Source organism: Serinus canaria, chromosome 1A (assembly GCF_022539315.1).
Source record: "Serinus canaria isolate serCan28SL12 chromosome 1A, serCan2020, whole genome shotgun sequence".
NCBI lineage: Eukaryota > Metazoa > Chordata > Aves > Passeriformes > Fringillidae > Serinus > Serinus canaria.
Window position 1 is genome coordinate 34,813,232 of NC_066314.1, and position 22,745 is coordinate 34,835,976.

At 38.9% G+C, this 22,745-nt stretch overlaps 1 protein-coding gene across 1 annotated transcript in view; it reads left to right on the plus strand.

Annotated features, from left to right (window-relative positions):
* LGR5 (leucine rich repeat containing G protein-coupled receptor 5) overlaps window positions 1-19,151 on the plus strand; it is a 90,973-nt gene extending 71,822 nt beyond the window's left edge. Inside the window, exons 9-18 of the mRNA XM_030238466.2 lie at window positions 280-351; window positions 458-526; window positions 657-728; window positions 3,686-3,751; window positions 3,948-4,019; window positions 4,845-4,916; window positions 6,626-6,751; window positions 11,584-11,729; window positions 13,429-13,512; window positions 15,155-19,151. Of these exons, the coding sequence (XP_030094326.1) occupies window positions 280-351; window positions 458-526; window positions 657-728; window positions 3,686-3,751; window positions 3,948-4,019; window positions 4,845-4,916; window positions 6,626-6,751; window positions 11,584-11,729; window positions 13,429-13,512; window positions 15,155-16,245 (1,870 nt within the window). The 3' untranslated portion in view covers window positions 16,246-19,151. The remainder of the gene's footprint in view (window positions 1-279; window positions 352-457; window positions 527-656; window positions 729-3,685; window positions 3,752-3,947; window positions 4,020-4,844; window positions 4,917-6,625; window positions 6,752-11,583; window positions 11,730-13,428; window positions 13,513-15,154) is intronic.
* Window positions 19,152-22,745: the final 3,594 nt, after the last annotated feature.

Here is a 22,745-nt window from a genome sequence, read left to right on the forward strand (position 1 = left end):
ACCTGGGAGGGAGAGAGAATATTTTGTGGACCAGCTTCTGGCATTAAACAGAAAAACAGGAAAACAGGATCTAATTGAATGTTCAAAATGTGACATGTGGCTGGTGAATACAGATTAGAGGGTGAGAAAAGCCCAGAAGGTCACCTGTACTATAACCAAAGGGGCACAGTCTGTGATTCATAATAGAGAGTTTACTCATTTGATTATGGTATAATAATATATTTAGAATATTTTAAAATATTTTTCATTAAATGTGTTTTTATCCTTTTTTTTTTTCAGACATTTTTATGATAACCCTATCCAGCTCGTTGGAAAATCTGCTTTTCAACACTTACCAGAACTAAGAACTCTGTATGTGTTTGCTTCCTATTTTAGTTTTCTTTTTATATTGCAATACTAGAGTTGTCTCACACTTCCATCACCATAATTTTATTGAAATTGTTTTTTTTAATTGTAGGACTTTAAATGGTGCTTCACAGCTAACAGAGTTTCCTGATCTGACAGGGACTACAAGTCTGGAGAGTTTGTAAGTGCTAGAGAAGTATTTCTTCTTTGTTTTATTTTCTTCTATACTGACTTAGTGCAAAGCATGTGCTAAAAAAAATTTGGTTTTCAGTCTTCAAAAAGTAATTGTTTTTCATAAATTCTTTCAACAGGACACTCACAGGAGCACAGATCACCTCTCTCCCCAAATCAGCTTGTGACCAGTTACCTAATCTCCAAGTGCTGTACGTTTCAGTAAGATTATTAACATGACCTTAATGCAAGAGATTAATAGACAAATGAAACTATTATGATTTCAAAATTACCCAATTACTGCTATTTCTGTGTATCACATTACTTCTTAGGAATTCAGCTCAGGGAGTTGGCCCCTGTGTTATTTAAAACGTTTACAACCCACTTACCAATCAGGATTTCTCATACATTGCTGAGAAAGATAATTCCTTAGCATATTTTTAGGAAAAGATAAAAAAGTTCTTGAGTTTGTTTAAAAAAATACAGTCCTACCTTATTTTCATTCATTCTGTCTCTCCTACAGTAGTTTGGGATTTTTCTCTCACTAAGGCAAATAATTCATTGAAGTGAATAGAAAATAGAAGTAAGGACAGCAATTTTGAGTACTTGCTATATTCCTCTTTTAGTTTCTTTCCCAACCAGACATAAATAGCTGACTGAAGTTTTAATAGACTATGCTTTGACATAGCTGGGCATATTTTATATACTAAATACACAATATTATTTTAGCTTGGAAATTTCCTTGGAGTTTGCTTAATCACTAACGAAAGTAATCATTGTGTCCACTTCTTTGAGAATGAGCCAAAAGCACTTTCCTCTATGTATTACATCACTAGGAATCTATTTGGTATTAATTCTTTGGCCAGCATTGAAATAGCACTAATTATAATGCATTATTTGAATACCAGAGTGGATGTCAAGAACATTTCCAGAAAAAATTGTTTTAGTTAATGGACTCAATATAATAATTTCCAGAATGATAAAAGTCAGTCTGCTGCCAGAAAAAAAATCTGCTTACAAAATTAAGTTTAAATATGTCCTGTAACATTCAAAAACAATAAATAATCTCAAAACAGAGTGCAAACAAATAATACAGGAATTAATAACTTACAGAGTTCATAGTTGAGTAGGACTGTCTCTTGGAAATTCACATTTTTTATTTTTGAGTATTACCATATATAAATCAAGCTGATACTTAAAAGAGGAGGGAACTGATTTATCAGCAATTTGAAGTACTCAAGAGCTGCTCTTTCCCCATTGCTGCCAGATTGGAATGAGCCTGCTGAGTCCCCTTTTTCCTTTGCACATCAGTTCTGGCTGTGCCATGGAGGATATTGGTGCACTGAACCCACCACCCAAGCCTTACATGGAGACTGCAGCCTTGCAGGGGCTCCCTGACTCAGACACACTCACAAACAAGTACACTCAGCTCACATCCAAGTGCAAACGCTGCTTTGGAAGGCAGTTGGTGCATCCTACTGAGAGGAGTGTGCACGAGGCTCCCTGGATGTGTGCTCACCTGCAGGAAAGGTGTCGGTGAGAGCACGGTCCCAGCAGCCCTGAAGAGGCTCCCTCTGCCCAGCTGGGTGTAGGAAACAAAGCCACTTGTCCTCTGCTGCTGCCAAGAGCCTCATGTATTAAGAAAGTGGGGAAAAAAGACCTTAAAAATAAACAAGTGAAATATTTCCTGGAGTCCTGACAGAAACTGAGGGGAGAAGGGTGTCTAGATCAGGGTTTTTTGCCATGTGTGAGGAGGCGGTGTCAGTATGTACAAAATTCAAGCTGGTAACATATTTTTAAGAAGACCTAAGTGATAAACCTGTGGATGACAAAATAGCCAGTGTCTGCCAGACATACAAAACATTCTTTACCTTGGCCTAAAAGCCTCTAGCTCACTCCTAGCTCACTTGAACCCTCCTCTGCAATGTGTGATTTGGGCCATAGTGTACCATTTTTTTTGTACACACATAAAAGCAAAACAAAACAAACAAAAACCGACCAACCAAACAAAAAACCCTGCACCCCAAACATACTGATATTTGTCTTTCTACAGAGGAAAATCAGAGTAGAACACCTTAAAGACATACACAGTCATTACTTGCACTATACTTCCACTAATCAAATATAAAATAGTCCAAATGCCCCTGTTGGAAAAACAACAGTGAAAATACAGTTTTACCAAGGGATTAAATAGGTGGAGATGCGGAACCAGTTTTAGGGAATTTGAGAAGTGAGAAGAATTTCACAAAGTGAAAAGTGAATCTCTTTCATGTGATAATACTGGATAACTGTGGAAAAGGACATTTTTTCTAATTCTAGACATAAGCTTTTTTTCTCTATTCTTTTCACATGCAAATTTCCCTTTTTTTTCACCTGAAAAACACACACACACACACACACCACACACACACATACATATATATATATATATATATATATATATAGGATGTGACTCTTGGGTGGTGGGGGCTGGTGTCTGGTTGCTTTTCTTTCCCCCTTCAGTTTCTGCAAATTGCCTGGGCTTGGTTTTGATTAGTTATATTATACTGTAAATCAGTCCAGATGTTTCAGTTATTCTGTAATTTGTTGAGTTTTGGCTCAAGTCTTTTTAAGGTTTTTTTTTTCTCCCATGTAGTGATTGATTTCAAAGTTAGTTCCAGTATTTTTTGACTATTTCCCTCAGTTATAAGATGTAGCAGTCTAAGGATCAGAGGCAATACTGCTAAATTAAAAGTGTAGAATGGGAAGCTGATTGTGACTCTCATCAGAAAAATACAGGCTCTTCTCCAAAAAGATATGAGTATATATGCTTAGTACATTATTTTAAATTGTTAAAATATTTATCTGAATTTAAAGATGATAAATATGAAATCTGTGATATTGCTGTAAAACACTCAGCAGAAGTCTACACTTCAGGCAGGAAATCTTCAGACAATGCAAAGAATTTGTAAATGTGGATATGGAGTTAATAAATCTTGCCTTTTCCCCTCCTCTCTCCTCTTCAGTTAGAAATCAAAATGTGACAGATGAGAAATAAGTGAGTTTGTACACTTCCGTAACTGTGGATAAAAAGAAATTATTTTTAATTGAGCATGAAGGTATACAATGAAAGCTATTTTTCTTTTAACATTCTTTTGATGCTAATCTATTTGTTTCTTGTATAATTCAGGGATCTGTCTTATAACCTACTGGAAGATTTACCCTGTTTTACTGCATGTAAAAAACTCCAAAAAATGTAAGTGTTAAACCACCCTGAAAAACTTAAAAAGAAGCATCTATGTGTGTTTGAGTATAATGAACTTGGTTATTGCTGGCTGATTTGACATACCCCAGATACACTTTATTGAAGTGGATCATAAGCACAGTCTAAAACACCCCAAAGTGCCTTGCAAGTGTCTTTGAAACTGAGGAGGTCCTTGTTGCTGTTTCAGTGACTTGCATCACAACGAAATCGCTGAAATCAAAGCAGACACGTTTTGGCAGCTGGCTGCTCTCCGCTCTCTGTGAGTACCCCCTAACAGACATCACACAGGTTCTCAAAAATATGGGCTGCATATTGTCTGCCCATGATGTACCCCAAAAGATCCTTCTTTCAGTTTTCCCTCACTGTGGTCTTTCACCCTGAGTTCATAACTGTGAAAGGAGAGCAAGCATTGTGAGGTTTAGCACCTGCAGCAAAGAATTAAAACATTTAAGCTTATAGTCATAAAATCTGTCATTTCTAAATGTTACTGATGGAAGTAGAGAGACTAACTGGGCCAGAGCTGGAATCTGTTGGCAGGTTCACATTATAATCAGCTCTAGGGAGTGGGAAGTCTTTTTAGAGAGAACAGCGTTTTAAGATGAGTCCAGTCATGTGCAGGTTTCCAGTTTTCACACAGACTCATGTGCTAGAGGAGTGATTTTGTCAGAAAATTACTCATGGTTGGAATTGAAGCCATACATTTTTTTAAGAGCTGCTTTCAGTCTCTTTGACTTTTCAGGGGCAGTGAAAGTTGAGATTAGGAGGTTAAGCCTATTGACCATGGGTTGCTGCTCTTAGTCACATGAGAACATTTAGAAGACTTAGTCCATACAACCCACCCTTCTTTCTGTTGCATTAGGAGGCTGTAGCAGGCATTGAGACATTTTAAGCTGCCAGTTTAATAACAGCACAACTGACTAATAAAAAATTAAAAAATACTTTGCACTATGACATATGCAGGAGCTTATTGAAAATATTGGCATGTAGTTGATACATTTTTTATATTTAGGCCTCCTAATCAAGTGTTTGAAAACTTCCATATTCACTCACTGGGTATGTAATTTTCTACTCACTTTTCTTGTAGGGATTTAGCTTGGAACAAAATTAAAACTATTCACCCCAATGCCTTCTCCTCTTTACCGTCTCTGATCAAACTGTAAGTATTTTAATATCTTATACATTCAATTTTTTGCATTTTTCTTGCAAGAACATGCAAAAATTTAATAACCTGGTGCCCCAGCAGAAATTGAGGTTTTCTCTGTTCTAATCATCTGGTCTGTTGAATCCATACCTAAATGCCTGCTTTCTTGTACTCCCCCAATTCACATAGGTGTTACAGCAGAGTTGCACACAACACTGTGTAATCATTTGGGGTTCATGAAGACTATCAGTGCATCTGCCTCTTTTCATTCAGTTTATTAGCACTTAATCTGTCGTAGCAATGGTAAAGATTTCCTGTTAGTTGTGCCTCAGGCCTCAGGAATTGGATTAAAAATTAAATAAGAAAATTTTTCCAGAATTCATCTCTATTTAATTGTTCCTCATTTGATGAAATAGTTTTTCCTCTTTAGTAAGTTCAGCCAGAGCAGTTAGTGGTCAAAACATCCACAGCCAGTTTTGCAGGCCTTGTTCACAAGCACTTCTCAGTGCTTACTAATATTTTTTTTCCTACTTCCAACTGTCACTGTAATGCTTTTTTGACATGAATCACTGAGGCATTGGCTGTATGGGGAAGATGATAAAAAATTCTTCTGGAGTCATCTTGCTGCATGGTTGTCACAAAAATGTGATGCTGGGCATTTGCTCACAGATAATCTGGTAGCTGCTAAACCTAAATTTGGAGAGGTATTCATTTCTGTTGATGTGCAAAGCCCTCTGAATGATGCACTGACAAATGCCCACACAGACAATTTTGTCTATAATATCCCTTTTTGGGGCCCTTCTCAGAACTTACCTACTTTGTGAGGTGAGCAGTAAATTGTAGCTTTGGACAATGACATACAACTGTGAGAGGGGATTAAAGAAAAAAGCCCTTGAACACACAGTAACACAGTGGACCAGAGTTTCCTGAAATGGGGGTCTCTAACCTTGGTCCACCTCAAGTCAGTGGCCACTTGTAGCACTGCAGTAGGACCTGAATTTCACCTTTGGTCTTTAATGGTGCTGTGTACAAGAAAACACACACTAAGCCAGAGAGGTAGAAGCCCAGTCCATCAACATACCTGATTTTATGCCTAGGCCTTAGATTTCAGTCTATAGTCCAGACTTTCCTATACATAAAATCATTTCAACTGCATCAGACTTTGCTTGTTCCTCCTTGACTGTTGACCATCTGAAGCTTACCTATCTTGCTCATCTGCACTGTTCTCAGCCACTCAGAGAAACTTCAGCTTGGAAATGCCATCTCCCTCTGCTCCAGCCCAAACCTGTCCCTTCCTGAAATGCACATCTTCCCCTCACACCTGACCTGCTCCTTGGGCAGCTTTCAGGGCAGCCATGCCCTGCAGCATCCCACTGAATCTTTGAAACTGTGGGAAGCTGTTCGGCTTCTTTGAATTCAAACAGTCTAGGGGGAAGGTTTTAAATTCATTTGCTAGTCTCAAAACTGTCACTATGAATGCTTTGAGTCATAATGTGGGGACAGAGACCCAACTAACTACTAGATGTTACTGTTAGCTTTCTGCTAGACATAAAGGTGAGTACTCCTGAGCAGTGCTGCAGCTTTGCTGCATTCACTGGGGCCTCTGTTTAATACAGTCATTTTTTATTGAGTTAGAAAACTTTAACTTATTTTTTCAATGTGACACTTCTAGTGCTGAAAAAAAAATGAAAACCATAAGCTGATTTTTATTTGCTGTTATGCAGGGATGTGTCATCCAACCTTTTGTCCTCTTTTCCTGTGACGGGGCTACATGGTTTAACTCATTTAAAATTAACAGGAAATCATGCCCTACAAAGTTTGATAACATCTGAAAATTTTCCAGAACTCAAGTGAGTATATCATTAAAACTAATAAGCCACATTTGTGTTCATGTGCAATGGAAGGTGTGTCAGTGTGTAACGCATGTTACTTCGTATTGTCAGTCTTTGATCTGTGCCATTAAAACTAAAGCAAATATGATAAAAATGATAGACTTCTTTTATTATGCTCACTTTCAACTGAAGAAACCATGAAGGTTTTGAAATATTAACCCCAGTACTTGCTTAGTACGAGCCACATCTGCTTCCTGGTGATATGTTTCAAAAGCTGTTAAAACAATATCACTGGCAGCTCAGTGATATGTCCTTCTTCCACGGGACTGTGCTCACAGAGCTGCCATTACACATAATGAGAGCACAGCAAATACAAGGGAAGAAAATACTGCTGAAAGACCAAAAGATTTCACCTCTGCTGTTTGAATAGGATTTTTCTGTAATCTTTTGATTAAGATTCAGATAATATTTTCCCAGTATTTCTAACACACTTTAATACTAATAATTTCTGTGGGTCCCCTGTGATACAGGAAGGAAGTGTCCTCTGCAGATCATTTGCAGCTCTTACAGTCCTGGATGACCATGGCCTGTATGGAACTTGAACCCATGACCTTGGCATTATTATCACAATGCTAGAACCAACTAAACTAAACAAAGAGGGTTTTGTCCCTGACTTCAGGCTATTTGGGAGTTTCCCCTAACTCTCCTTTCATTTTTAAATTTTAATTAGAAGATGCCAAGTCCAGCATATACTTTATGTTTTATGGTAAAAAGTTTGGTATCAGAAAATATGAAACAACTAGACAGTGTGCACATAGTAAGAAAATCAGAGTGGTTAATGTTGCAAGGGACCTTTTAAGCTGTCTTTTCTAACCATCTGCTCAGGCAGGGCACCTGGAGCCTGTTGCCCAGGACCACACCCAGAGAGCTTCTGAGTCTCTCTGAAGATGGAGATCCCATCCTTATGTTTTCACTAGATTTGCCTTTTGCACTGGAAAAGGCCCAAAGGTCTGAGCAGGCAGACAGCCAAAGGGACTGGAGTGTTTGGAGTTCTCAGTAAGGGAATGGTGAATAGAAGTGTGGAGCTGATTAGGGCTCTGTGTGCAGCACTGGAGGGATCCACCCTACAACACTTCTGTGATGGCATGTTAACACAATCTGAGATAAGAGCTGGAAAAAATGGTTCCAAGGTTAGGGAACAATGCCTTAGAGGTCTTAATAAACCAAAAAATGGTAGTTTGTCACAGGGGAAATTAGGTAGTGACTTCATCAAGTGCATGAAACTATAAGATTAACATTCAAAGTACTAGAGGCCTTAAACCTCTTCTACATTACAGATCTTGACACAAGTCTCAGAGGCCAAGGAGCAAGTACCATAAAAATCATGATTGTTTGAGACTGAGCTTATGCCATGTTTTTTCTTCTCTCCTTAGCTTTGCCCAAATTCTGAGGCAGGTGACAATTCTAAAATAATTGAAATTTCTTTAAAAGAATGTAAACACAAGAAAAGTGATTACTCCAACCTGGCAAATATATAATGATGCATATACCTTGACCTAGATGCATAAGAGGTGCTGCAGTAGTCCTAGACTAAACCATTATTCAACTGAATTATATATAACTAAGATTTTTTTAAATTCTTTTCTCAAAATTATACTCTATATGAATTTCCCTTCAGCAAAATTGTGTACATTACTCAAATGAAAGTACAGTGTATTTCATCTGGGCAAATTGTTAACAAGGATGTGTCAAACTAACTTAATTATTTTTAAAAATGTATTTAAAGTATGATATGTAGAGTTAATTAACATCCATAAGAACAAATTATACCCAGTCAGGAGAGAATAGGGTAAAATCCTGACCTACAGTCTGCATGACTTTTACCATAAATCAAAATGAGGTCAAGATTTCACACAGGATCACTGCACAGAAAATGCACAAAGCACCAAACTTAAACAGAGATCTAAACCAAAATGGAATTTCACCATTTGCAATTGTTGTAACTAACCAGTGGTTACATTAAAGACAAAGTCCTGTATTAAAACTTTCTACTCATCTAAATTCATCAAAACAGACACATCAAAGAGCTGAGCATCCCCTTCCCCATCATCAGCAGTAGCACTAGTACACTCTGCAGAGCTGAGCCCAGCCTATTGCAGCAAGCCTTGAGGAGGCAAAGTCAGGCTGCCAGCCACTCCTTCCTTCTTTATCTGATGCTTTGATTCAGTGCTGAAAAGAACTCAGTGCTTTGCTCCATTCATCATAACTGTGCCTTCCTGTTCACCATTAACTCCACACCTTTGTGAGGGAGAGAACGACCTTGTGTTCTCTGCTGCTTAATCTAAAAACAGAAAAAAGAGGCATTCCTTGCTAGAGGAAAAAAAAATTATCAAGGATACAGATATCATTAGTAAGATAAGGAGTATATAAAAATAAAGTTAGGCAGTGTTTCTAGGAGTTTAATTTGACAAAGTCCAAATCTAATCGCCCACATCAAATAAGCACCAGCCATAAAAAGGACTGCCTCCAGCACTGTACACCTGAAAAGTTCCTTCTTTTTTCTTTTTTCTCTTTTTTTTTTTTTTTTTTTTTTGTGTTAAATGTAGCTTTTGTGAGGAAAAAAACAACTCCTCTGTCACCAAGAAGATCTCATGGTTATTTCCCTGCTTTGCAAAGTATTTTTTGTCCTCTGTGTACTGGGTTGCAGCCATTGTGTGCAGTTGGGCTTCACACACAGATTAAGCAGCATTTGCTAATTTAAGGATTATGTGTATATCCTAACAACACAGGCTGGGGGCAAAAACAAACATAAACTGCCCAGATTTAAGAATGGATGCTAGAAATACCTACAGAGAGGACAAGAAATGGGAGTCTTGCTCTTTAAATATCATTTAAAAGCCACGGATATTTTTGGCTACATCATCAAAGTGGACCAGTACAATGTGGGAAGTCTACATTTCCAGTGTAAGACAGACCAGCAGGCTGGGAGGAGCACAAGGTCTGGAAATCTGTCATAGAGCTGTTTGAATAATCAGAGAATAAAATTCATTTCTGACAGTCTCTCCTGCCTAAAATTTCCACTAACTGTTCATTCCCCCAGTTGTATCAGTGTCCTTCCAAAGGTCTGAAGCCCCAAGTTGCAGGGATCACCTCGCAGAACTGTCAGGGTTACTTTTGGTAATTGTTTTTGTTGTTCCAAAAGAAAGGGAATTTCTATGTGGGGATTGGGATTGCTTTTATCCCAGATGATTAGCTATGGGTTAGTCTAGTAATCAGTGGGTTTAATACTAGTTTATTTAAGAAGGGCTTGTGGGAAATGTGTTCAAAATGTTTAATCAAGATAATCTCCTTATGTTAAAGTATGGCATGCAGATGAATGCATTAGAAATTAAATATTTAAATCTGCTGGCCTGAGGTTGCTTGACAGTTGGATCTTGGTTATCTTGAACTTTTATTGAGTACCCTAAAAATTTTGTGTTGGGTACAAGGGTAGAGATTCTTGTGGTTAATTTCCAACAGAAATGTAGGGTTATAGAACCTAAATGCGTCCAAATGCACTAATTTAAAAAATCACTTTAGAACTTGAGATTCCGTTTGTTCCCCTTTGTACCAAGCTTTTGGCTAGTGCACAAGGCTAAGTCCTGTTGGCACTGGGCCTGATTCAGCTTGATTCCTCTGCAGATTTCCCAGGGGGTTAGAGGTTGCTTATTATACTCATTATGTTAATTTACATGATTAACCTGTTGAAAGTAATCTGATAGGAGAATCTAGTTCTACTTTATTCCTTTTAAGTTAATTCAGAATAACTTCTAATCACCTCTTTATCTTTGAACTTTTTTGGTATATTGGGCTTTTAGAATTAAGATGAGTTGTTAGGTTTTGCTATGTGCTGTAGGTGAGCTGTGCAAATTAAATAGCTTTGCTTCCAAAGCATAAAATATATCTATGGAATAGAAGTAGTCTATAGAGCTCAGAAAGTAGTTCTTCCATGCTCCCCCAGAATCTGCATATCTGCAAAGGAATTAAATGCACAGTGTAGCAGAAATGTGCACTTTTCTGACATCAGGAGCCTTCATAATCACTGGAACTCACTGACATACATTATTGCTAGGAATAAAAATGATCTTAAAAGAATTAAGAACAAGTATCCTCTGTCCTGCAATGACTGTTTTCTTTTTTAAGATAATTAATACAGTAAAACATTTCTCTCAGTGACATTTCACACACAGTGCCTGATTCACTCACCTTTTGGTTTAGAACTCTGCTTTCTTGATCTTCTGCACAAGAAACAATCTCCTTTTTGCCATCTTACTATGAAATGAGTTGAAGGTGGAGAGAGGTGAATAAAGGTGATTTCCAAAAGATCTCATTCCTTCTGAAGTGGAGAAATTCAATTTGGGAAGTGTTTTATTTTTTCCTGGTAGGCAGGCTGTGACCTTTGGATGTGCTTTTTTTTTAAAGAAACCATTAAGAAAATAACTGTTGGAGAAAGTGTTGATTTACACAGTAAATTCATTGAAAATTATAAAAGCAGAAATTCAGTTCTGACTAACATTCACTCAACAGCAAGACAGAGATCTCCCACTTTCATGTCTCCTATGAAAACACATAAGAAAACTTCAGTATGCTTTTTCTAAAATTAGCCTAGAAACCATCTGCGTTTCCAATGAGGAATTTTATTTGCGAATTCTCATTTTGCACTATCGTGACCAGTTTTTACTCAGAGATGTTTTTGCTTTCACTTGTGGACATTTAAACTATTTCCTTTGTGTTAACTGTAGAGGAGCAGTACAATCCAGTAACTCTGGTGCTCAGCCACCATCATGGTATGCTGCCTTATTCTTCTGCAGGGTCATGGAAATGCCTTATGCCTATCAGTGCTGTGCCTTTGGAGCTTGTGAGAACCACTACAGAATCTCCAGCCAGTGGAACAAAGATGATAATAGCAGCCTTGATGACTTTCATAGAAAGGATGCTGGACTGTTACAAATTCAAGGTAACCATCATCTTAGGCTTTTAAGTCTACCTGAAGGCTGTGAGCAACCTGTGCTTTTAAATAAATCCAATACACTTTACAGTCATAGATGTGGCATCTCCCTGTCTCTTGCTTAATAATATGTTATTTAAGTATTCCTGTGCTTAGCAAACTCATTATTTTAGGTCTGCCATTCAAAAATCTCACTCACTTATGCACTCATCTTTTCATCCAAATAATAGCCATAATAATGTGGTAAATTAAATCTTTCCTTTATATGAGAGATGGGGTAGTTCAGCTGGTATGTAACTCCATACAAGAGCAGGCCAGCAAAGATGTACTTTCTTTCCAGCCTCAGAATGGAACACATCCTAGGCTTACCCACAGACTTCAGGATGAGCAATAGCCAAAATATGTGGCTACTTTGGCATATTTTTTCATAGAATAATAGAATATGCTGAATTAGAAGGGTCCCACAAGGATCATCCAGTCCAACTCCTGACCATGCACAGTTCAGCCCCAAGAATCACTCCATGTGCCTGAGAGCATTCTCCAAACACTTCTTGATCTCTGACAGGCTTGGTGCTTGGTCACTTTCCTTTGGAGCCTCTTCCAGTGCTCAATCGCCCTCTGGGTGAAAAACCTTTCTTTGCTATCCAACCTCAACGTGGCTCAGCTTCGTGTCACTTCCTTGAGTCCTGTCCCTGGTCATGAGAGGGAGAGTTTGGTACCTGCACCTCTGCCTCCCCTTTTGAGGATTTTAAAGACACAACGAGGTCTCCCCTCAGTCTTCTCTTCTTCAGGCTGAACAGACCAAGTGACCTCAGCTCCTCATCCAGCTTCCCCTCAAGGCCCTTCACCATCCTCGTGGCCCTCCTTTGGAAGCTCTCTAATATCTTTAGCTTTATATCTTTCTTATATTGTGGCACCCAAAACTGCCCCCAGCACTCGAGGTGAGGCTGCCCCAGTGCAGAGCAGAGCAGGACAGTCCCTCCCTTGCCTGGCTGGTGATGCTGTACCTGATGGCCCCCAGGACAGGGTTGGCCTCTTGGCTGCCAGGGCACTGCTGACTTATGTTCAACTTCCTATCAACCAGGATCCCCAGGTCCTTTTTCATGGCACTGCCCTCCAGCCTCTTGTTCCCCAGTCTACGCACACAACCAGGGTTGCCAGAGAGTGCATTTGTTCTGCAGGACATGAGACTGCTGTGTTTTTCTTCCCCTTCAGCACTAGGTCTGTTACTGGATCTGTTATGTAGAGGCACACATACGTTCACAGCACCCTGTTGCTTTCTGTGCTATCTCTGCCCTTGCAAACCAGTAGGTCTCAGAGTTCAGCAAGAACAGAGCCAAGAATATGTGCTACTGATGACAAAAGAAACACAGAACACTTGATTAATTTTTAGTAGTGTGGCACAACAGCAGAATTCATATTTTAAATTCCTTCCTAGGCAGTCATCACACTGCAAATTACACAATAGAGAATGTACCTGTATGTGATGATTTTCACAGAAGTAAAGATGCCAGCTTTTAAAATAATCCTGAGTACATTTATTCAAAACCAAGTAGGCATATGTCTGCTTCTGCTCATGGTTCAGCAGGGAAAGAGAAAAGACCAGGCCTTAAATACCATAGGCATTTTTGCAACTTTTACTAAAAACTCTTTTCCTGAAAACAGTAACAATTGCAGTAAGAATTCTGGGTTTTCCTCTCCCCAATAGATGAACGTGATTTTGAGGACTTTTTTCTTGACTTTGAAGAAGATTTGAAATCTCATCATTCAGTGCAATGCTCACCTTCTCCAGGTATGAAACTGCCGGACAGATAGGAATTTGAGGACAGTGTTAGTAGATATTTGAGATGCAGAACAAATTGTGAATCAGATACTAGGACAGCCACATGATGTGCAGTAATTTGATGAGTGTAATACAAATACATTGCACTATAATATACAGTTTTGCATTGAATTCCACAAAACTATTCAGCCTCTATGAGTGTAGCAAGTTTTGCCCAGTCACCAAGCTCTGGGCCCCTTTTCACCAGAATTGATACACAGTCAACAAAATGAGAGAGGAAAGACTCTTCTACTAAGATACAGATGATAAAGACAGCAGAATCTTTGCTCTCTCAGTCTTTTGCAAAGCTAAAGTAAATCTTCTGAATGTCACAGAGTAATTTTACACGTGAGCAACTTGAGCAACACACAATTTAGGTCTATGTCTAGGAAATACCAATCACTACTGCATTGGTGTGCACAGTCCCTCACAAAGAACACTGTTATTGTCTTCATAGAATGTAGCCAGCCATGGTCATAAGTTTTGTTTGATTCAGCAAATGTTTTCATTAGCCATTCTTTCATTGTGAAACACGAACGAAAAAACCCCAAGTGACAACTGGTACTTCAGCATTCATTTTAAGCCATGATTCTTGTTTGCAACAGCACCTAACAATAAATTTTTTAAAGCTATTTAAAGAGGAATAGAGAAGGCAGAAAGTCAAAGAATAGAGTTATTTGACTGTCCCATATTCTCCAATGGCCTAAAGTTCTGAGTTCATTAAAACATTGCTGTCTTCAAGGTAAGTTATCGCCAGACCTCAGAGACATTTTAGCTTGGATTTTTCAAACAGTATCTTAGAAAAACTTGCAAACTGATGCAATAGATCCTTATGCTTACTTAATGGCAACAGGCCTAGTTATAGGGAGGTCATTTCAGCTGCAGGGGTTATGTCTTCATGGAAAAGCACAGGCCACTGTGAGGGGCTTGTCTAGCTAGCTCATACCAAGACACGTAATGTTTCTCTGACTGCAGAGCATTCAGCTTCAACTGCACAGCACATGCACCTCAGTATTTGGAGAATACTTCAAGTATTCAGCAAGTTTCAGTCATAATGACCTGACTTCAGACACAGGAGATCCAAAAAGGCAGCACTCCCAAAGGCAAAGAGAGACACAGTTTTCTTGGTCTGTGTAACGACGTGTTATAAGGTAGCCAAAGTACATCTGTCCATATCCATTACATCACCAGGACTCATTAGGAACCTGTTTTAATTTAGTTAGAGGTAATATTTTCAGCTTTTTTCACACACTGACAAATATCACAGCATTTCTTGAAACTACAAGGGTTGACATTCACATTGCAGTAGTACTGCCAGGCACAAAAAGAAACCCATAGACTACTTGTGATGAAGGACAAAGACTCATGTGCACTACACAATATGCTGATAAATGTAATCAATATGCAATTGCATCACACATTTAGCAGCATGTTATCAAGGTCTCAGATTACTCCAGAGAAAGAGCAAATTTCCATCTCCCTTTTTATACTAAAATTCACTCTTTGGCTGTTGTGAGAATCTGCAAGAAGCATGAACTTTAGTGTCTTAGAAAGCACAAGGGTTTTTTTGTTTACATGGGCTTCCCTTACCCTCTTTATTTTGGCATTTCAGGTCCCTTCAAACCATGTGACCATCTGTTTGGCAGCTGGCTGATCAGAATTGGAGTGTGGACCATAGTGGGTTTGACCTTTATTTGCAATGCACTGGTGTCTGCTACAGTTTTCAGGTCTCCATTGTATATGTCCTCCATAAAACTTTTGATTGGTTTAATGGCCATTGTAAATGCCCTGATGGGCCTGGCCAGTGGAGTACTGGCTGGCGTGGATGCATCCACTTTTGGTAGCTTTGCTCAGTACGGAGCACAATGGGAAAGTGGAATTGGTTGCCAAATAACTGGCCTTCTCTCCATTTTTGCTTCAGAGGCTTCCATCTTCCTCCTTACCCTAGCTGCACTGGAACGTGCATTCTCTGTAAAGCATGCTACAAAGTTTGAAACAAAATCCTCCACGGCTAGCATAAAAATTGCCATTTCCTTTTGCTTTATGCTGGCACTAATCATTGCAGTGATACCCCTTCTCACTGGAAGTGAGTATGGGGTTTCTCCACTTTGTTTGCCACTCCCCTTTGGAGAGTCCAGTGCTATGGGCTACATGGTAGCACTGGTATTGCTGAACTCCCTTTGCTTTCTGGTAATGACTGTTGCTTATACAAAGCTCTACTGTAGTTTAGAAAAGGGAGAACTAGACAATGTTTGGGATTGCTCTATGGTCAAACATATAGCCTTGCTACTTTTTACTAATTGCATTCTTTATTGCCCTGTGGCCTTCTTATCTTTTTCCTCCTTACTAAACCTCACTTTTATCAGCCCAGAAGTGATTAAGTCAATACTTCTAGTGATTGTCCCACTGCCAGCATGTCTAAACCCACTCCTTTATATACTCTTCAATCCACATTTTAAGGAGGATTTGGGAAGCCTGCGAAAGCAAACTTTGATATGGAGGAGATCAAAACATGCCAGTCTGATCTCTGTGAATTCAGAAGACATAGAAAAACAATCTTGTGACTCAACGCAGGCATTGGTAACCTTCACAAGTGCCAGCATATCATATGATATGCCCACCAGCAGTTCCCTAATGCCACCCTCTTATCAAATGGCAGAAGGCTGCAATCTTTCGTCAGTCGCATTTGTTCCCTGTCGCTAGTTGCAGAAACAGTGCAGGAAATACCTCTGTTTACAACATTTTTAATCCCAAAAGTAAGTGTGAATGTGTGCATACGAGTGTAGAGTGCCTCTAAATTATTACAACACACCTCAGAAAACAGACAATGACAAAACTTTCGGTAGGCTGAAAATCCAATAGTTGAGCCTGCTCGATCTGCTCCCGAAATGCTGGGATGAAGAGAGGAAATGAGAGCTGCTGAGGTTTGTGCAGTTGTATCAGCTGCTCTCTTTTAAAGCAGCACTACTCAGAAAGGGCATCAGTTGGTCAAGAACAAAAATAGCATGTTAAAGTTATAATATTTTTTCAAAGCATCACCTGATGTTTTCGGGGGTTGGGTTATTTTCTTCCTGTTTATTGCAATTTGGTCTTCATAATAGTTTTTCAGTGCCATGATTGTTTTTTCTAAGCATCTGTGTATGGCCTTTGTTCAGCAAGGTATCTAAATGGAAGAGTAGTCTTGTTCAAGTCCTAAAGGTTTCTGCAGAATATCCTTTAATGAAGTTCCATGTTTGATAAAGCTGATTAAATGGTTTAACTGGCACTGGGTTTGGATTTTGGAAGTCATCTAAATTGACAAAACATTTTTAATTGTCAGCAAAAGCTAAAAAATTAACATAATGTGAAAGAAGTTAATCAAAAACCTGTCAAGCATTTAAAATGTAATTGTAAATGGCAAGGCATTGTCCCATGGGTATTTTTCTAATGAGGTTCTGCACAGTTTGGTCCAGAATTGCTTTCATGCCGGTAGAATTACTCCCAGAATTATTGATGATAAAATTGGCAGATGACTTGTTTAATCCGAAGGTGGAAAATATTACATGGAAAGTCATCAATATAAAAAAATTGGCATGCTGAGAACTGTTAAAGGACACCAAAGGCACTCAGACAGAAATGTTAATTTAAGGTAATTTGTCTAGGAACAAAAACTGTAATCCTGCTCATGGCATGATCTCTGTCTCACGAAATAGTGATTTTAGAAAGCTGCTAGTTCTTAGTCACTAGTCAGCTGAAGGTTTAGAGGTCACAGTGTCCTTTTGGATAAGGGTAGCCACTATCCTTAGCCAAGGCAATATCAAGTAGGAGTGAAGAGGTTGTGTGATCTGTATCCTTAGCACTGATGCAAGCACCCCTGGGATATTTCAAATACTTATAGCATTCGCATGTTTTAAGGAACACTGTGAAATTGAAAAGGACATGAATATCATAAATTTAAAAGAACTTAAGAAATAAGTGATTTTATCACAGTTTGTAAGTATCTACTTCTGGGATACAGCAGTTTGAAGACAGAGTACTACTCATCTGAGAGGAGAAGAATCTGGTATGCTTAACTGGAATTTGACATTAGGGATATGCAGCATGGAAATAAAGGTGAAAATTGTTAATAGAGATGGTCATTAGCTAGTGAAATTACTGTCATTAAAAAATCTCTAAATTCATATTGGATGTATTGCCAAAAAAGGTACTGGAGCAGCTGTTGAAATTCAGGGACTTCTGATGGCTTTAGTTTAGGAAAAGGCTTGATTAGGTTAACAGAGTTCTCTGACTTTAAATCTGTTAATACTTTGCTGAATCGACGCATTATGTTTACACATCAGAAGCATCCTAGTTAGAAAGAAGAGACTCAGTCCTTGCCAAGTCTACTGTTAAAATATCTCAGACAACAGAGCCACTAGACCTCATCCTCATTCTTTGACCTCATCCAAGCCATCAGGGGATGTCCCAGTATTCTTTTCTCAGAGCTGGCAGCTTTTGCTTAAGTAAGCTGATCATTTGAGACAGAAAAATGCACAAATTTACCTATTTTTGTTGTTGTTAAAAACAGCTCCCTGAGGAGTAACATTTAATAGCCCAGTATTCACTGCTCAGTTAATGGCCAGTCAGCCTCCAGGTGAATGAGACTAATTTTTTAACATTAGGAAGGTTAGGCTAGGCCCAGCAATTAAGGTAATCCGTTACAGATGATCTCTGTTGTTCATTTGTTCCTGTGTATAAAACTTCCTGGGACTGCAAGGGTGGATTTTCACAATGAAGAATTTGCTGCCAACAGTGCATATGCCTTAATTTTCTTGTCCATTCACACTGGCATATTTTTAGTTTTGCAGTTACAGATGGCATCAGTTGACTTTGGCTGACATGGTCATCCTTCAGGGAAAAAAAAAATGAACCAATTCTGAAATTATGTATGATAAAGTCAGCTGGGTACTTATCTTAATCCTTTATCTGTTGGGGCTTTTGAAGCAGGCAGCACACAGCTGCAGAAACGATGCCTGAAACCACTTTGGATTAAACAGAGGATCAGTCAACCATTGCACAATACCTATTACCATGTTTACTTAGCTTTAATTTAACTGGGGTCCATCTGTGCTGCTCTGCTTAATGTCAGTGAGGTTCCTTTCAGCTTGCTATATTTAAGAAGTTTGTAAAGAAATTTGAGAAGCAAAATAATGTTATAATTCTGAAGGCTAGTTAAAAAAAAGCTTCTTTTATCAGAACTTTTCTAGCTTGCAGAAGGTCCTAAAGGCTTTGTGACTTATTTTTATAAGCATGTTTGAAATATTTTGATCAGACGTTTTTAACTTGAAATTGTTAAAATTCATTTAACAGATTTTTAAAGTAAAATGTGTAAATATAGAACTGTATTTATTATTACAGTGAAATGCAACTACAGTAAAGGACATGAGATTAAGCCCTGTACAGTTTCATATTGATATTTGCTATATTTTCTGCTCACATATGTTACTAGGTTCATTATCTGTAAATAATATAATGTAAATGTGTAGTGATTGTAAATAGGTGACATGCTTTCTTTTCTATCAGTGTTCTGAACATATGTAAGTTGTAATAAAATGTGACTTCTCAGTAAAGAGCATTTAATCACAACCTAACACCTCACAAAATGGTGTGCTTTCTCAATTAATCCTTTCCAATTTATTGCAATACTTACACTAACCTCCCTAGGTGTCTGAAATTCTTGACAAAATATAAGTTACAGGTTGTGTGCCATTAAAAAAAAAAAAAAAGAAAAAAGAAGAATAGTAGCACTGCATTTCAACAGAGACTAAATCTTTTACCAAAACTGCACTCACAGACCCTTATGAACAGATCCCACTCCCTGTGCATGCTGCTGTGCCTCGCTGATAACCTCTCACAATGAGGTGACACCAGCACCTCCAGCCGTGTGACAAGGGTGGGCATCAGGGCAGGCACAAGTTACCCACAACCCTCAGACCCTACACAAGAGAGATGCAATTCAGTTGCACTTCTAATCCTGCTGCTTCTAAGAAGACAGTGAATTCTCCCACATCATTCCTTATTTTCTCTCCAACCCCTAATCTGGCAGAGCTCATCTGATATGTGACAGAGGGCAGCAGCACCATCAGGTGTGAAGAAAGGGATGCAGGTGCTGAGGGTAAATGAAAGGTGGGGCTTAAAAGAGGTTGTTGAGGCTGCACCAGAACTTCCAGCTCAGGTGAATCAAAGGCAGGCAGCAGCTGAGCACAGCTTGGTGTCATTTTGTAGGCAACAAGAACAGTGAAACGGTGCATGCATTCTTGTAAGAGAGACTGCAGCACGGAGCAGTTACACCTGCTGGGATTTTTGGAGATGGCAATTGTAGGTTATTTCTATTAAGTACTTGAAAGAAAGAAGTAAAATGCTAATGAAGCAAAAATTCTCAGAAAGCAATTGTTTAGTCAGGAATCCATATGGCAAGTAATGAATAACAAAGAATTTTAAAAAAGAAAGTAGAATTGTCCTCTATTTAAATGGACTTAAGATTAGCATGCAGGTTCTCAGGATAGATGAGGCTACTTTGGGGAAGGTCATTTCAGCCAGAAGGGCCTGTGCAGACGAAGTTTGTTGGGTGAGTTTTACAATATTCTTATTGGGATAGGACAGGACCAGCAGAGAATGGGAATAAGTCATTGATTATCTTTAGGAGCAAAAACCAGAAGTATGACAAAGAGCATAGAGGAATGCCTAACTCAGGGAGGACAGAGGCCTTCGGGAGACAGGATTCAAGTGGGTGGAATTTTATGAGATATTAATGAATATTTATGAGATATTAAGAAGCATGATGGAGTTTTGTGAGGAATGGGGAGCTCAGAGTGGATACAAAAAGATGGAAGTGTTGTGATGGCTAAGGACATTGAAACGGTGAGAAAACAAGCAAGTAAAGACAATTTCACGTGCATGTGTGCACCAGACAGTGTAAGCAATATTAGAGCCAGGAACCACAAGGAAGAAGAATTAAATTGCATTATTTTAGGAGGAGGATAGTACAACTTGAGTTGTACTATCCTCCTCCTCCTAATGAAGAGAGAGTACAACTTGAGTAGTACTATCCTCCTCCTAATGAAGAGAGAGTACCTACAAAGGAAGAATGAGCTGGTTGGTGAAAGCCTCGATGCAGAAGGGAAAAACAGGCACCAGGGTTATACATCTTGGTACGTGGAAAAAAGACTTTTATTAATTATGTACCAGGTAGTGAGCAGTAGTGCCTGAGGTCACAATTTCAGTGTTCTGGGCAATGTCCTAGCACACATTCACAGGGGACTTCTCTCTGGAAGCTCTCATCTACAGACCTGTAATGTTCTCTGCAGTAACAACTGAAGGAGAGTGTATTGCAGGCTTGTACAACGGGTTATTCAGAGCATGCCTCTACTCAGGCTCACTAGATACATTACTGAGTTTTATTTGGGAACTCAGTCCCCAGAGAAGTTGCAGATGGCCAAGAAAAAAGAGCTAGTCAGAGATGCAGTGAAAGCCCTAAAGAAGACGGGATCGCCTGTAAAATGATGGATGGAGACAAAGGCCAAGCCTTAGCAGACACTGGCAGAGAAGCACAGAGAATGACACCACGTAAGCAGTGCTGTGCCAGGTGGGCATGCAGCTTCAGTCTCTGCCCCCAAAAGAGGGGAGAATATCCCTGACTAATCTGGTGATCATAATTGATCTCAAATGGAGACCAGGCACTTGTGCAGTCCTGGCTGTTGCTGCTGCTCCACATTTGCTTCCTCTCTCTGTGACCTACATGTACCAGGCAGTAGTAGTGACCTATATGTACTAGACAGTAAGAAAGCTGCTACCATATAAAGTACCAAACTATTTCCTACCCAAATCATCTGTAACAGGAATTTCAGCTTATCAGGGGCACCACTTTTTCCTCTGACTGTTGTATAAAACTGTAATAAAAATATCATAATCAGATATTTCTCTGTCCTAGTTTAGGTTGCTATATGAAAGGTAAGCTGCTGAAAATTTCATTGATCACTTAAGAAGGGCTCAAATAATTTAAAATGTAGTAAAAGTAATGTTTTCTTAAGGAAAACACTGGAAGACAAGGTAGTGGAGACAGAAGAGAAAGAACATGGATAAAAAAGCTAACAATATGAAAACAGAAGTAGGATCACAACAGCAGCAGCAAGTGTGTCAGAAAATTCTTTCCAGGTCCATGAAGCAGAGTAATTGTGCAGATGCTCAGGTGCTGCAGAAGACAGCTCTCAAACTCCAGGAGAGCTGTACTGCTTCCACCAGCAAGGGAGGGACCAAGATCTCCACCAGCCATAACAAGCACCTCATGTTCTCTTTCATTAACATGTGCCAAACAAAGGATAAGTCTGTCCTTCTGCAACAATGTTATTGTGAAAAATAATGTGAAGCTAAGCCTAGAAAACTCGACTGAGCACTTTGTATGTCTCTGCTTGAACAGAATCCCAGCTACATTTCATTTTCATGTGATTAGAAATCACATTTTCATGTGATTAGAAATTTTAAAGGAAAATGCAAATTTACCCATGCTAATATATAAAGCAGAAGAGATTCCATGTGTTATACCTAACCCTGGCAAATATACTGGAAAGAAAAGGCAGTATCAACATTAGGAACATCTTGTTCATATAATGAGAATCACAGACTTGTGCTCCAGTGACTCTGGAGACATAGGAAACATGAGTATGTTCTCTCCATAAAAAAATTTGTTGTGGCATTCTCAAAATTATCTAAAGATCCAATCTCAGTCATAAGAAAAAACAAACATTAAGAATATTCCTCTTGAGAGCTGGCCCATAGCCAGGATTTCTAAAAAGCTTAGTCACAGACAAAGAGTCCACTCAAAATCCCTATTTATTTTTTTCCACAGGTGGCAACTTGTCACCTTTACTTCCACTTGTCAAGTAAAAAATATGCTGTGTTTACAAGAGGAAAACTGTCCATCTGTGAATCAGAATACTTGCACTAAGTTTTATGCATGCTCATACCAGAGTCTTCTGCAGGCAGCCTTGAAGGGCTCAGCACTCCAAAACTAATTCTTGAAGGAAGTTTCAAATATCTCCTTCTGCATTTGGTGTCATTCTCTGTGTGCAATCACTGTTTTGACAGGTGTCTGCAGTTATTAATTTGGTTCCATACATAGCAACAGCTTCTCAGGACTATCTATAGAGGTCACTGCTGTTATTCTCAGCATTTCCCATTCATGAACT